General features: G+C 39.1%; 1 protein-coding gene across 1 annotated transcript in view; it reads right to left on the bottom strand.

Moving 5' to 3' along the window:
- Nucleotides 1-16,142, bottom strand: part of GRTP1 (growth hormone regulated TBC protein 1) — a 37,865-nt gene that overhangs the window by 9,772 nt on the left and 11,951 nt on the right. Inside the window, exons 4-5 of the mRNA XM_086741130.1 lie at nucleotides 12,791-12,915; nucleotides 9,716-9,812 (exon numbers count right to left, since the gene is read on the bottom strand). Coding sequence (XP_086597256.1) covers nucleotides 9,716-9,812; nucleotides 12,791-12,915 — 222 coding nt within the window. The remainder of the gene's footprint in view (nucleotides 1-9,715; nucleotides 9,813-12,790; nucleotides 12,916-16,142) is intronic.

The following is a 16,142-nucleotide window of genomic DNA, read 5'->3' as shown; positions in this document are numbered from 1 at the left end:
TGGGATTCTGAACAGATGTAGTAGCTACCATTTGGAAACTGAAGAAGGATGCTTGTTAATTTTAAAGACAATGGAAAGAAAGGCAAAGATGATCTCCTTCCAGACATTACAGAAGGCAGAGATGAAATACAAAGAAACAAAGACTCCATGTGTAACCTCTCAGAGAAACAAATTGAAGTTAGCAGCAGGTTAGAAAGCACAAATGCAACTTTCAGACATTCTAGTTATGTAGAATGAAACTGGCTAGGTTTTTAAAATTTATTAAAAAAAAAAATACTAACTCTCTATTGTGTGTTGCTCAGTAGAGACATTTGCATCACTAAAACTAGCCTAGATTAAAGTTACAGCTACCAAAGCATACAGATTCGATACAACTCGGAGCAAAACGCTGCTGGCCAATTCTCCTTTCTTCCCTCTCCCCCCTCTTCATAGCCACCACGGTTGGAATTGCTCCTTTTGTGAAGAGTGGTTTTTTTTTTTCATACTACCAGCGAGCTGACAGTCACCAACGGGCACAGGCTATTCACCCCTCGGCTGATTCCAGTCGGCCTGGCCCGACTCCAGTCATTGCACTCTGTGAATCGCACCGGTCTGAAGAGTTGCGTGCTTCGGAGAAAGCTGCAGCTTACCGGGTTGACAATGGTCCCAGGAGTCAAGGCTTTTAATTCACAAAACACTGACAGACTTCTAATACCAATTTCCTCAAATGGAGAGGAAATTAATGAACAAGCATTGAAGATTACCGCAACTGCTTATCATGCCTGTAGTGGAAACAAACTTTTTTTTTTTTTAAATAAGTCTTAATGACTGATGAATTCAGCTGAATAAGGATTCCTGGATCTGTGGCTTTTTAAATTCCTCTATGGGATTAGGAAGAACAGCTATTTTATCAGTTTACCACACTGACAAGATTATTCTTAACACCTCAGCACAAAACACAGCATTTATATTCTCTCACACTTAAGAAGAACTCCAATGTTACATTTTCTTCAGCTCTTTACAGGAATGCTAGGGTCATGCTGTGGGAACTACCAAGCACATTACTTAAGAGACTGGGACAGAAGCAGAAGGCTTAGAACAGAGAGCTGGACAGACACTCATGGTTCTAGCCTGATATTTGGAGGGGGAAATCAATCCAACCCTTCAGTCTGAAGTGAAGGGGAATGAAAGCCACAATGCTCTTACTTCAAGCTTGAAGAAGCTAACAAGAGAATTAATTTTAATCTTGAAGTAACAGGTTTTAAAACTGTAAGAGGAACAAATAAGACTTCTCCACCAGCCATAAATTGAAAGCTTAGTAAAGCATTCAAGTCTTCTGGCCATAAAGCACACAAAACAACCAAGGCTGCATTTCCCAAGCATCTCGCTGAAACTGAACAGTTACTTCTTGTACATTTAGGTAGATAAGTTACCACTGTGCACTGCACATTATTTTCTTCATATAATTTCCTTTACTCCCAAAGCACATCTCCTTCCACAAACACATTCTTTATGTAGCCACCTACACTGCATATGCATTAGACTATACATTGAAACAATATCAAAGCCTTCTCTCAGTGCTTCTTCATACTATGCCGTACTAAACAGAAAACTTGACAATACAGTTGAGCAATTTAAAATAAACAATTTTGCAGTATCTTAAATTGCAAATACAATAAGTCTAGAGTAAGCACACCTTAGCTTAGGAAGAGCCAAAGTAATCTTTGGATATATCCACTACTGAAAATATTACTGATAGAGTATGTCATCTCTGTATGTGACACCAGCAAAACTGAGATTAGAAAAATGTGTCCAGATCTGATATTCACATTTAAGGCAGGAAATTAAAGAACTGGAAAGGTCCTGAAAAAAAAAAAAAAAAACCACAAACCCCTTAAAAAAATTTGTAAGTAGTTTTTGTAACTACTTACAAAAGTTGAGCTCTGTGAGGAACTCTCTCTGTAGAATTTATGCAAGGAAAATGAAAAGCAAACTTGACCACTTCCTATAGAAAACACCCTAGGCTTTTCAATACAGTAAGAGAAAGTCTGAAGATGAAGCAACAGCTGTAAGTTAGGACAAGGTAAATTCCAATAAAAAGTCTAGCAAAAACATTTTTAATAACAGTGATTTATAGTTTGAATACATTACTAGGAGTGGTGCTAGGGCCTCTCTTTCAGATCAAGTCTGGGACACTTCATGAAGATGAGTTCTAGCCAAACGAGTCTGCTGCAGAGGGAACAGCAGGAAATACTCCCATTTCCTCAGCTGGCTTCTTGTACAGCAAATCCAGTTACACATCCAGTTTTATGAGTCTTGGTATTTAACATGTGGATTACTTCAAGCATATGAACACACCTTATAGAGATTTACAAGTTAAAATACAAAACTGTATCTCAGGATCTGCACTGAGCACCTATAACCCTGTTATACATTTGTCAGCGATTATATTATGCTTCTTGTTATCAAAGTGACATATTCAGGAAGGCTGCATTATTAAAACTGTAATTGAACATGTAGAGCCCTTTCCGACTATATGAAGATAAAAAAATAATAATAAAAAAAATATATATATGCATGCTATAAGGAATGAAATAAACTACTCACTTTGGCTTTGTGTCTCTGCTGCTTTAATTCCACAGTTAAAACAGCACAATCCCTTTAACATGGAGACAGCTCTGTTAAAACTATGGTTTCAATACCACATGTGCACAGTAGTGCTTTCACAACTCGAGCCATTAGCTAAAGCTAAAAAAAAGAATAAAACACCCTTCCAACACAGCTATTCCAGTAAAATATAAAGCACAAAGTAGGTAAGCCTTGTGCTGCATGCTAAGGCTTGGCCACTAATTGGTTTTTACACGCCCCAAAAAAAGTAACCACTCTTCCTCCAAGCCACATTTCAGTGTTTCTACCACTCTACCTACCTTCCTCCTTTGTATGCAGCCAGGGAATTCTGCTTTTGATCAGTCCTAACGGAACTAAGATTTTGTTTGAAAAGTTTATTTTGCGTGTGGTTTTTGAAAGGGATGAAACTTTGATTTACTGGGGAGGTAAACAGGCAAACACCACTGCCTGCACAGACAGCCAAAGGCTGCAGTCCCATCAGGAGTAGCACCACAGAAGGACTACTGATGATACCACAAGTCCAGCTTAATGAAGCTATATTAATACAAGGCTTGCTTGCCAGAAGGAAAGAGGTATACTTGACTCTTTTTTTGGGTAGAATAAGTCATTTACATCCTTATTGCAGTGTAAATACAGCCATATGAAGGAATACATTATTCTTCGGCATTTTTAAATAAGGAGTCCTTTGGCTGCATAGCTGAAACTTAGCACGTGTCCTCACAAAAGTAAGGCTGGCAACATGTATATTCTTGTCATACACAGGAAATTTCTGCTTTCAACAAAACTAAGATTTCTACCCAGCTACCTAAAGCGCACCTATTAAATATTGAGATTGTTCTCTTACTGGAGAGGCTTGTGATTTGGGGCAGGGCTCACAATACATATAGGAAACAAATGATTCCAAAAGTATAAATAAATGTATTATTTTAAAGAAAAAAAACCAAAACAGTCATTACTCATTGCCTCCTTGCTCAAGTCTCCCAAATCCCCTAGCAGTTCAGATTTGTAAGTAATAAGCATTTCAGGCTTATCATGGTTTCTAAATACAGGCACATGATGACTCCTACATTCCACCTTCAGCTTAACAGGACACTGTACGCTTAAGTCCTAGGTAAATACAACTGACCTCTAATGTTCAAAGATGAATGCTTTCATCATGGCTGTCAGTTAACAGTAAAACATGTCAGAATCCTGTATTTCAAAACTCCTAATTTTTCAGCCTACCAGCCCAAAGTTCCTTTCTCCTAGCAGCAGACGTGATGTTGTCCTTCAGAGGTGGCCACTGCTACAGCTTCACATGCTATCACAGAGAAGCTCCCTAAGGATGAGCAAGAACTCTGCCAGCTCACGGCCCTGTAGCTGGATGCTGCCAGAGGAAGAAGATAAGCAAACAGCCCAGAACTGATTGATCTGCTGAAACTTTCTGGGTTGATAGTGCTATAAAAAAGCTTGGTTATCAAAAACTACTTTGCAAACGTGAGGCCATGTGTGTTATGAATAACCTTGCAAGGAGCTTTCCACACCAAAGGCACATGCCTCTGGTGCTCAAGTCTCCTCTGTGAAAGGACATGCTTTTCATCACAACAGTCTCCTTCACAGGCTGTAAATTTAGCTCAACATTACAAATATTCAGGTCTAGCATGCATCTTATCTGCACAAGTGAATAAAATGCTCCATGTGAAGCAAAGTTCCACTCCCCCTTGGAAAAGCAGGTCTTAAAAGACTCAGCTGTCCAGCCAGTTCTGCATTCAGAGGTTCCCTGGCAACACCCAATCAGGGTATCAAAATAAATCCAGCCACAAAAACAAAATCAATACATGCTTAACTGCAACTAAAAGCAAGCAATCTAAATAGAAATATTGTAAAGGTAACAGAGCATTCTGCCTTTCTCAAGTGGCCCTTCACTTCAAACCTGGAAGTCTGTACGATGGGACTTTAAAAAAAATGTTGTAACATGAATAGCTCGAAAGAGGAGGACATATGAGTGTTTGATATGTAGCTATGTTATTATTCAGTTTAAAAATTCATTTTTCTTACTGTGCCTAATCTCTTATGCAACAGTACCTGCAAGCCTATGGCTGACACAATTAAGAACCAGAGAGAGCTCGGAACAGAAATGTGTTAGGTTATCTGTTATTGCAACACGCAGACATTTGCCTTAACTGGCAGTCGTTAAGCTACCCACCAAAGCGGTATCTTGTTTTGCACCTTGTGTCCATGCTGAAAATGCCAGTTAGTTCAGTGTAGTCTACTACTTTTCTGACAATTTCATCATTCAACACTCTGTTCTTATTTTTAATTACTGATAAACAACCAAGCGGCACACGCGGGTAAAAAAATTTTAAAACACAAAAGGCTAAAAAGTACCAGGCTGATGAAAGGTTGTTATACTGCCTCTTGAAGAATGCTTTTAGGCTAATGTAAGGTTTTTATTAACAACCTTGGAGAAAAAGAAAAAGATGGTATTTGCTAAAGTGAGAGATACTGTCTCATGTCAATACACAAGGCACAACAGGGTAACATACTGAAAAGACTGGAGTAAGAGTGACATGATGATATTTAGAATAACAAAGACAAGAATGTGCAAATAAAGGTCAGCAAAAAGGTATTACGAATTCCTATAGGATGCAGAAAACATATCTGTTGACAATGAGAGAGGAGCAATAGTACATGCATTATTACTAAAATCACAAATCAAAACCAGAGTGCCACAAGGGAAAAAGGCAAGAGAGATCCTACAGCTTTTCTCTCTCAAATAAAATACTTCCAGCTGTGAAGAGAGAGAAATAATGCCACTGCACAAGGTACTAGCAGATTTTCCACTGGAAAAAAAAAGGGTGCCATAGTGTCCAAGTTTTAAAAAAAAAAAAAAAATTAATTCAAACTGGAACAAGCACACAAAATAATTATTAGGCTAAAATGGGAACAGAGAAGAGTTTTGTGCAAGAGAAGAGTTTGACTGAAGCAACAGTAATAAAAAAAAAAAGAACTGTAAAATGAATTGACTGTATCTTAAAGATACATGTAAGGTAAGCACAAGAGAGAGGACTTTTCTTACCCCCAGAAGTCAGCATTGGCACAAGAATAAAAGAATATAAAATTGGCCATGAATAGGCTAATGCAGAAATCATAAGACCTCTCTCAACTACTGAGGAGTTATTCTACAACTGGTTTTCAGTAAGAGTAAATAACTCCAGTATAGTAGTCTAATAGACTAACTAGAGTATGGCTTGACAAATACTGCTGCTTTCAGATCAAGAACCACTGAAGTGAAGGGGAAAAAAAAAGAAAAAAAAAAATTGTTCTGCTATATATAAGCATAACTGTCATGCTGAAGTGAGTTCAAATTGCCAAGTTTTTCTTCGCTTAAACTCACCATTTAATCACAAATACATAAAATATGACAGATATGCTTCTTAAATTACATACCAAAGTACCACAGTTGGAAGTTCCCACCTACCTAATGCTTTCTAAAGCAACCTCCCCAATATGTCCTCAATAGAAAAAAAAAAATTCTCAACAAGAACACCAGAGCTGTGAACAGAACAGAAACACTAGAGCTATGCTGAACAGAAATTGCAGACATATCCATTCTGATCTCAAATTGAATCCATACTGCTTCTTGTGGGCAGTACTGTCTGCTCCAGCCATCTGTTTTGAATAAACCTGGTAACACCCAAAACTTCAGTTAAACAAATAACTCTCTTCCCCCTTGCTATGTTTAAATGAGATATGCTCCTAATCCCTCCAGATCCCTGGCTGGGCAGCTGACAGAGACAACAGGCAGTAGACTACAGGCTTGCCTTCAGCAGAAGCAGAATCTTTCCGGCCTCACTCAGCCAGGTGAATGGCATGCACACAACACACATCCACAAACTAAGTAGTATTTTTTGCTGGCTCTCTCTTCCAGCTGTGCTAACTCCATTTGGGTGTAACAGAATGATTCAGCCAGAAAACTTCTACTGATGGGGTTCCATTCCCAAGCTGTCCCTCTCCTGTCAGTGGGTGGAACAGTCACACCTTCATCACATCCTATGGTATGCACCTCCACCCAGACCTAAAAAACACTGCAAGTGGCGAGGTGAGCCATAGCTTAGGGACCCCTTCTCTGTCACATCCCCAGAAAGCTGCCACTACTGCTCCCATCTGTCACATTCTACATTTTTCAATCAATGACATTGATCTGTGGCTCGCTTGGTTCCTCTGCTGACCAAAAAAAACCACGGTCACCATCACAGTACAGGAACAGCTGTTCAATGTAATTAAATGTATGTGTGCAGAGGGAAGGAAGCATTCACAGGAACACTGCAAAGGGCAGAAAAAGGATTTCTAAATTGTCCTAAATCACCACCAATTTAACTGGCAGTGACAGGACACACTCAAAAATGAGGACATGATCTGGATGCATATCTGTTGCCCTGAAAGGGGAAAATGTGTAGAGTATAATGCAAACAGATCAAGAAAAGAGCATCAGCAACAAAACTAAAGGAAAAATGTTGGCTAATCAAATTGTTGGCATCCAACAAAAAAAGATTGCTACTTTTCCCTCTGAAGATCTCGAGAACATACAATGTTTCTCTGCTTCCCCAACAAATAATTATAGGGCCTTAAACTGAAACACACTGTACCTTGCACTGTTAACAGAGAGGCAGTACTTACTTACCTGAGTAAGTTTCTTTATGGATACAGTCTGCCTGTCTGAGTCTCTCTCTTACACATACAGCATTTCACTGAAATTATGTCAATTATTTTATCACTCACGCTTTGATTTTTATGAATGTACAATTCAAGTATGATATAGGAGGATAGTGGGAATAAAAGCGAAAAACGTTCTAGGGAAAAAACAAACATCAGCAACAAGTTTTCTGAAAAGAAAGCTTTGTACTACTCAATACAAATATTTTTACTCATAAAAAATTCATGCTACCTAACTTGGGCTCTTGTTGAGGCCCCAAGCCGGAAGGGACAGCTCAAGCTCTCTTAAAATTGACAGTGGAGGGTAAAGATCAGCAATTCTGATCATATATCCCCTTCCCCACAGACTATCAGAGAAACATAAGCACGCATGTTTCTAACTTCAGCACCTCAGATGGATGACTGTATCGGATGTGCTGAACCCAGGCCAAAGTCTGTAACAAGACTCTTGTAACAAGGTAGTAAAAATATACCTATAAATATAACTTAAGTAAATGTACATCTCCCTTACACACAGTAATTGCCTTTCATGTTGTGAGTTTCTTCTCATACCAATGCTACTGGCACAAAATAAATTCAGCTAAGAGGGAAAAATAAGAGCAACTTCAGCCATTTAGGTACCAGTAAAGTGTAGAAGATATACAAGAAGAACTAAAGGTTTTATGACAAACTGAAGGTACCTACCAAAACCAATGAATCCACTCCCTTGCCCTAAAGAAAAACATGTAAGTCTATCAGATGAACAGTAAAAGTTGCCACACATCACTTTGCAATGAAATTTGCCTTTTACTGAGGGCCTTATCCCTCACACAGTGATGTCAATGGAAAGACATCCACTGACGTCAGCAAGCAGCAGGTCACGTGGCAGACACCAGCCCTCAAGTCTCCTACCTGTTTGCACAGCTTAGAGCTCTCAAGGCTGAACAAAAGAAACAGACAGTTGATTTCTTTAGACTGTTTTTATAGCTTGAAAACAAACTTCAAGGCTGCAAACCCTCAAATATTTGCAGATTGATTCAATAAGCCACAGTGCTCCCTGCCTGCCTCTACTCTTTCAATCTGCAGCAAAGTCCAACCACTCTGCTCACATGCAGGGAAAACCTGAGTTGCTATAGGGTGTATTCAGTGTAAAAGATAATTTATTACAGTCACTCAAAAGCAGTAGAAGACTCCCTGAGCTCTTTTTCCTTCTTTCTCAAAGTCTTTCTTTTCTGTTCAACATGGAACCAGAAATTACGCAGAAATGAAAGTATCAACCTTGACGTCTTTGACCAGCACTGTAATATGGAATTCAGCCTCTAACCATTCCGGATAAAGATCTGTTCAAAAGCCAAACTGGGCCAACAGGGAATTTCAAAGCCTCCTTCTAGAAAAATTAGTCTTCCATTTGGAGTATGGCTTTATATTAGGGGTGTAGCTGTAGTCAGTCCTGTGCAATGCTAATGGGAATTCACGATGAAACCGTTCTTCCTCTATAATTAAATCCCAAGAAAAACATTCCTGAATATATTTCACAGGAGTATAAAACAGCTGTGCCTGACGTCTGCTTCTGATTTTAAACTGCTTCACACATGCGGCAAGATTCAGCTTATGCATGCAGCAAAATTCATTGCGTGAACACCTGCAAACCCCGAGACCCAGGCAAGGGAACCTAGACGGCTACTGAACTGACCCGATGTAGATACTGTCTATAGCTTAGGGTGTGCTTAATTTCCCTCTAGACTCCATTGACCAGCCTGGATAGATCACCGTTGATTAAACGGAGCTTTTACAAGAACTTCCCGTACAGACACAGACAGGGATTTTGGCATTTGTTTGCCTTACTGCAAAATCACAACGCGTAAAGTGCCTGGGGTACCCCTGCTCAGAAGCGGGGAACAGCAGAAACTACCGTGCCTGGCAGAAAGTACCACCACCTTGCCAAATACCTCTGAAGAAAGCTCATGCTGCCTCTTGCAAAGGTACTGGGAATTCCTAGTTTAAGCTCAGTGCTCAAACTATGCACATCTCCCATCTTTGCTCTGCTCTGCAATTATTGCTTCATCTGTGTTGTATATCATATTCCTGCAACCAGTAACTGCCAAATCCCAGAGACCTTTGCCAAGTCCTGTTCCCCAGCATCGTACTGATATAGAAAGACTTCTACCCAACAGGTACAAGTAGGGACTGAGAATTAAGACTGCAAATTAACATATACTTAAACCACTGCACCAAGACTAAGATGCGACTATAGAACAGACAAATTTTGCCTGCATGCTGTGTCTTTGTCCTGTGTTTCCGGGACCCTAGAAAAATCTTTAGTCCATGCAAGCCCATTTTAACATCTAAAATGTCTAAAAATTGAGAAGAATGAAAAGCTAAAATAAAAGCCAATCTCCAATATAAGAATACAACTATGTATGTTTTAGCATACCAGGCAATATTCTTCCAATAAGAGCATCCAGCAACCAAAAGGATTCCTCTTCATTCTTTGTAATAAGAATCAGGTATCCAGCTATGAAGTTCATGCCCTGAAACAGAAAGAAGGGTTTTAAGATGCACACACTTATCTCAAGAGTGTCTAGTTTATTTCTTCTAATTAAGGGCTAAATTAATACAGTTCTACAAAGTGGACACAGTAAGTAAAATCTAGCAATAAAGGCCAGCGGTTAAGTAAGCTGTTAAATCTGCATGATGACAGCTAACAAGAATTATTAACAAAGATCAAGGAGAGGAAAATGAGAAGAAAAAGCTTAGTAGTCTAATTTACCTTCAATTTCCCCTGCTCCCTTTTTTTTAAAAAAATAAAAAATAAAAAAATCCCAAAGCCCTGTCCCAATGTAACTGAAGACCGGAACCAAAACACTACCACACCTGCAAGCAGACAGTGTGGCTGCAGAAGGAGAGTCCCTGACCCAAACCAACTTTAGCAATTGCAGCTCCAGCAGCTTTTACAAGCTGTTGCTGCTTAACTCATCATATGACTGTATACAAACCATTTGCTTCCATAATACCTCCAGTACTCCACACACTAGTCAATGACCGGCTACTATAGCTTCTGCCTTTCAAGGTGCAAACAGAAGGTAAACACCAGGGGGTGGGGGGGATTTGGAAGAGCTACCAGAAGAGTTGTGAAAAGTAGTCAAGTCACAACTGGCCAAATTCCAGCTGTGTGATTTTTGTAACTGTTACTGACACTCTCTGACTGGAAAAATAACATACAGAACACATCGGATCATGAACTGGTATCTGTCTCAGGCACTCTTTTTTCTGTATCCACCATAATACTACTAAGTTATGTCAATATTAAGAAAGTGAACTACTGTGCATTCTTTAAATTATGTCTTTCCCATCACAAACAAGCTAACAATCATAATAACACAGACTGCACATCAGAACAATATATGAAAGCTGTCTCTGAGATGCAAGCCCCTCCAAAGTCTTCCTAAGCTAACAGAAAATTACCTTTAATTATTTACAGGCTATAAAGGCTGGTGTTGGTTACATTGCCTTCTTCACTTTCATCTTTTTTTTTTTTGGCCTTCTCCCTGTTCTCTCTCCCTGAGAGCTGGACTTCTCCAGCACATCTGTCATCACAGGCTGTCTCTAGATATCCTGCAGTGCTGTCACTTACAGCTGTAAGCCAGATGACAGCTACCAAAAAGAAAACCCCTTGCAGCCCCTGGAAGCTACAACTTCCTCTCTGAATTAAGATCTCATTTCTTGCATTCAACAGATTTGACTCACCTATCTCACCTCAGGCAGCCTTGCAACACTCCAGAACATGGAACTATTAGGACACTGCATCTTCTCCAATGTTTCATTTTCGAGTTTTGAGTCACTACAGCGTTTCTCACACAAATGGCTTGAATAGACCTTGCATGGCCTTACACACTGCTTGGCCTTCTAGCTAGGAAGGCAACTATTTGTCTGCATGCTGACAGTTAGCTTGGTAATTGCATCTGTGTGACAAGACACTGTTTGGCATTTAACACGGCTACTCTGTATGTTCACAGGATCCTGAATTTTGCGGGTTATACTAGGGCAGGCAACACTGTACCACTGTCATGACCACTGTCATAATGGTACAATGACAAAGCCTAATACACTCCCAGGCAGAAGACTTAAATGCCAGTAAGTACCACAAATGCACTAGCATTATGAAAACATCCCCTAAAGAGCCTTCAGACGTAAAAGCTCTGCAAAACATTGGGGGGAAATCAATTTTTCACTCAATTTTCTAGTGTTTACAGGGTCTCTCCTATCACGCAGCGGCTATCACTATCTCTATCTTGATGAAGTCTGCTGCTTCTCCAGCAGAAAAGGAGATTTCCTGAAACCCTGCTTGATTTATGACATGCCTTGGAAAGCAGATGCTGACCTTTGGTTTATGTTCTAATTACTTAGCCAGAAAAGATAACATTCATCCTGTGAGGGGACCAAAGGTGGAAAGGAATCACATAAGGCTACATCTATACAGAAGCCTGACACTTGCAAAAGAGAATATTCACAATTCTACTCCTTCTATTACTCTCAAAATACTAAACATTCTATTTTAATAAATACATAATACTAAAATTAATGAAAATAATTCATCTTTTACTCCAATTTTTCAAACAATTTCTGTACTAAAACTGGTTGGAACTTGTTTTAGTGACTTCATTCTAGGTATAAATTCCTCTAAGTCTTCTTCTCTCAAGATTTCAATAAATATAAATCATATTCATTTAACTTTGGAACAGTTGTATTTACTGCACTAAATTCCTCAACTCACATGATGTGATAAAAGGGAGGAGAGAGGAGAGGACTTAAGTGAACTGAAAACACATTTTGCTCATGACAGTTCCTGCTTCTTTATGATCTTTAATGATGGCCTCTTTGTTCTTGACTGTCATAAATCAACTTTCATCTTCTTTGTGTCCCATAGGAAACTTCACAGTACTTGACAGTGATGATAGGAGCATTTTTAAGCTGCCATCTAAGCAGTATCAGGCTGAATTTTGAACAAATTTTCTTCCTACTTGCCTGTCTATACTGAGAGATGGCACCAAATAAAAGCTACCACCACCCTCAAGCTACATGATGTTGCATGAACACTTGTATCTTGAAAAAATATGACCGTGAAAACAAAGGAAATTGAGACGTTACGGTGCCTCATACATACTGAGGACTGTTTTGGGAAAGATGGCAGCAGGGAGGAAAAGGGAAAGGCAAGCTTGCTTTCTCTTCCTATCCAAAGTAACCAATCTTGATACAACCACGTGTGATAAAACATTTATTTTGCAGCTAACGAATGGAACCCAACATGATCAAGTAAGCTACAAAAAAGGCCATGGAGAAACTCACATGGACATTTGCCCTTGCCTGAAGCGATCAATTTTTTCCCTTCCCAGGGCCATTTTAAAAACAGAAAGGTTGTGGATCTGCTTCTAAAAACTCACATTCAAATGGACAAGAACAATTGCCATTAGTGAAATTCAGCATGGTCTAAAAATCAGTGATTACATACCTGACAGTATCCTACTGCTTTATTATGATGCCCATATGCTACCAATACATTGTAGAGTGTATGCTGCAAACAGGGATCAGCAGTTTTGCGGAATTTTACATTATCTGGAAATGTTCTGTTCATGTCTAGATAAAAGGAAAAAGAGATCAAAATTAAGAAATATTTCCTCCTTCACTTTCCAAACAAACTTGTACAGCTTTTCTGAAGTACAACTGAAACTTCACTATGGCTCAACTAAAACTGTAGTTTTGGTGGATGAATTTTAAGAAACAGCTTTACCTCCATTTTGGCTAAAATACCATCTGCATTCAAAGATAATCTATTCCTAGAAAGATTAATCCTATTAGTGTACAGAAATAAATTTAAAGCAGGACTACAGAAATGCTCCTGCAGATTGGATTTTCTCAACCTCTGACTGCAAAGGCTTAAATGAAAGTAAATCAGACATTTAGACTGACAGAAACAACAGATACCAAATTTATCTAACCAAGTGGCATGAAATGAGCTGCATCTCTAGGAAAGCATATTCTCGTTAACAAATCAGATGAACTTTCAATTGACTTATTCAGTGAACTATCAAAAAGCTAAAAAAACCCCCAAAAACAAAAAACACCACCAAAACCCTGGTCCTGCAGCTGGTGACTTCCACTTAGAATCACAGTATTTTTTAAGTTTAAGTTTCTCCATGATGTGACCATGAGAAAAATTGTTTCGTCATTGGTGCAAGATCACCACAAAGGAGAGAGTGATTTTTGATATCCAAGCAGCAGAGCACATCCCACATGCTTCAAGCTCAGTCCTAAACCAAGTAAGGACTATGCAATTACTGACATTTCAAGACGTTCATTTCTTCCAGACCAAACATGAATAGTAGAACCCATCTCTCCTTATAAAGGTCTATAAATTAGACATACAAGTTTGAGCTAGTCATCCAAAACTCCCTTTAGTTGCTGGAAAGAAACAGGCAGAGTTAATTTAATTTCCAGAGTTAATTTTTTGCCTTCTTCGTTCTATAAAGAGGGAACTCAAGGTCACTAGTCCAGACTTGTGCATCTGATTTTTAGAAGCTTAAGTTGGGCAGAAAAATCCTACTCAAAAGTAACCATGAAGATTTTCCAAACCCAAGACTTATTAATAAAATAGGAACACTTGTTTTGGTTATATTTAACAACAACAAAAAATTGGGTTAAAGCTAAAAAAAAAAAAAAAAATCTGTAACAGTACTACTGTACAGATATTTATGTCCTAAGAGCTATCACTTCTTATCAGTTTTTCCTGCATAAAGGAAGAAGTCTGTTACAGCTTTGACACAAAGTTGAGCTGTAAACAACTAAAGGAAGAAAGCCCCTCAAAATCATGATTAGTGTCATGGAAGTCACAAGCATTAACAGGTTACCATACTAATCACTATTTCTTCCTTGTAAAAGTGAACAAATAGTTTACAAAAATGAGAGGGCAGGAAAATATCACTTCACCTCTCACGTGACTGAAAAGAAAAACACAAGGAAAAAGACAATTTTTAAAAGGACTTGAGCAACAGTCAGATAGTTATAGGATAAATAAATTTGTTTTGTTTCTCCTTGGTAGGAAGATCAGCATAGTACTTGCATAATCAGAATCTGTTGTTTATTAAAGTATATGTTGGGTATTAGAGAAAAGATCAATGCTGACACTTCAGTCATGGCTCTTCAGCTATTTAGAATAAAGGTGAGGCGGGAGTAGGAAGAGTCCATCACATACAGAGCACAGACTACTCAAACTGAACTAATCTTTAATTTTAGAACCCGAGCAAGGCTTGCAGTTGAGAGAATCAGCTTCAATTTGGTTTCTGATTGCAGAGTACGTTTTTCCCACAAGGACTGGGGGAAGTCCTCCTTAATTTTATGAAGGATTTTAAACTTTTCTTTATATTTAGTATTTTAAATCAAGGGGGGTGGAACAAAAACAAGATATAAGAGCTAGAAGGCTTTACCCTTAATAAAAGATATAAGGCATGGTCTCACAAGACTCCTTACGCCAGGTTATTATCTTGAGCACACCAAGAGCAGAGGGTCTCTCTTCCTCTACATCCTCTCCTTCCTGCTCCATCTGCGTGCTCTCCTTCTTCCCTCAGTTCTGAGGCTCCTCTGACTGCAAGGTGAGGGAAGTCAACCCACTCCCCAAGCACACACAAACTGATGTGTTTTACCATACTACAAGATGACTGCCAGAGATTACTTGAGGCAAACAGCAGGAGCAGGTGAGAGCTGTTCCATTTGACTTAAGCACTTACCCCACTTTACTACACCTGTCCCAGAGGAGATGCCAAATCATCCCCTTCCCCTCCTCCACATAGCCCACCCTCTGACCTGCTCTCTATTAACCTACTTCATTCTTGACAGACATTAGCATCCAAAGGAATACAGCCCCAAACTAGTCCAGTTTGAGGAAAAAACATCAAAATTGTTTTCAAGGAGGAAAATGAACATTAGAACTTCATACTACTAGATAAACCCCAGAACAATGACCATCTTCTGGTTGTGTACAGATCTGCTGGCTATCATCAAACCAGGTAGAGGAGCATGGGACCACGAAGAAGGCCACAAAGAAAAGACTAGCTACTGCTGTGGTAGTAAATTCAGATTAAATCTCAATAGTATTTTTTTAGATGATCTTTCAGGACTGTGAGGTGGCAGTGTTACACTGCTGTGAAACAAAAACAGCAGCTTTTCGTTTTTTTTACTGACTTATCTCTGTGCAGCAACAATGAGAAGACAGTATTTCTACCTCCTGTTCAGTAATACAAACATTGGCAGAAAGCCACTTTGGCCTCAGTTTATGAAACAGAAATCCATTTTGGTACCAGGAATCACAAATGTTGATGCTATTTCTGGAGCAAAGAGATTTAAATGTGTGGTTCAGCAAATTAATGCTTTTGTACCACCCTTGTGCTTTCCACATTTAGGGTACTTCAAAAGTCAGGCATGTACAAGTCAGCCTTGCTATCCCATTCTTTCTGTTCTCACCTTCATATCCAGGTACTTCCCACGCCCAGACACAGTGCTCAGTAAATTACACAAGTATTTTTATAAATAACATATGCAACTCCACTTTTGGTCACTTTTTTTGCTACTGCTACGTCTGTAACTTGCATCTGCTCCGAATAGCTTCCAGGCAGTCAATTTTTTAATTTCCTTGACCTCAACTGTCAACTACAAGCATTCAAAAACTCTACTGCAAATCTTCAGAATAATGAGATTAGGTCATGAAGTGATTCTCCCCCTCTACTCCACTCTTGTGAGACCCCACCTGGAGTACTGCATCCAGCTCTGGAGCCCGCAGCATAAGGACATCAACCTGTTGCAGTGAGTCC

Source organism: Chlamydotis macqueenii, chromosome 1 (assembly GCF_036417535.1).
Source record: "Chlamydotis macqueenii isolate bChlMac1 chromosome 1, bChlMac1.mat, whole genome shotgun sequence".
NCBI lineage: Eukaryota > Metazoa > Chordata > Aves > Otidiformes > Otididae > Chlamydotis > Chlamydotis macqueenii.
This window is presented reverse-complemented; position numbering and strand designations above follow the sequence as displayed.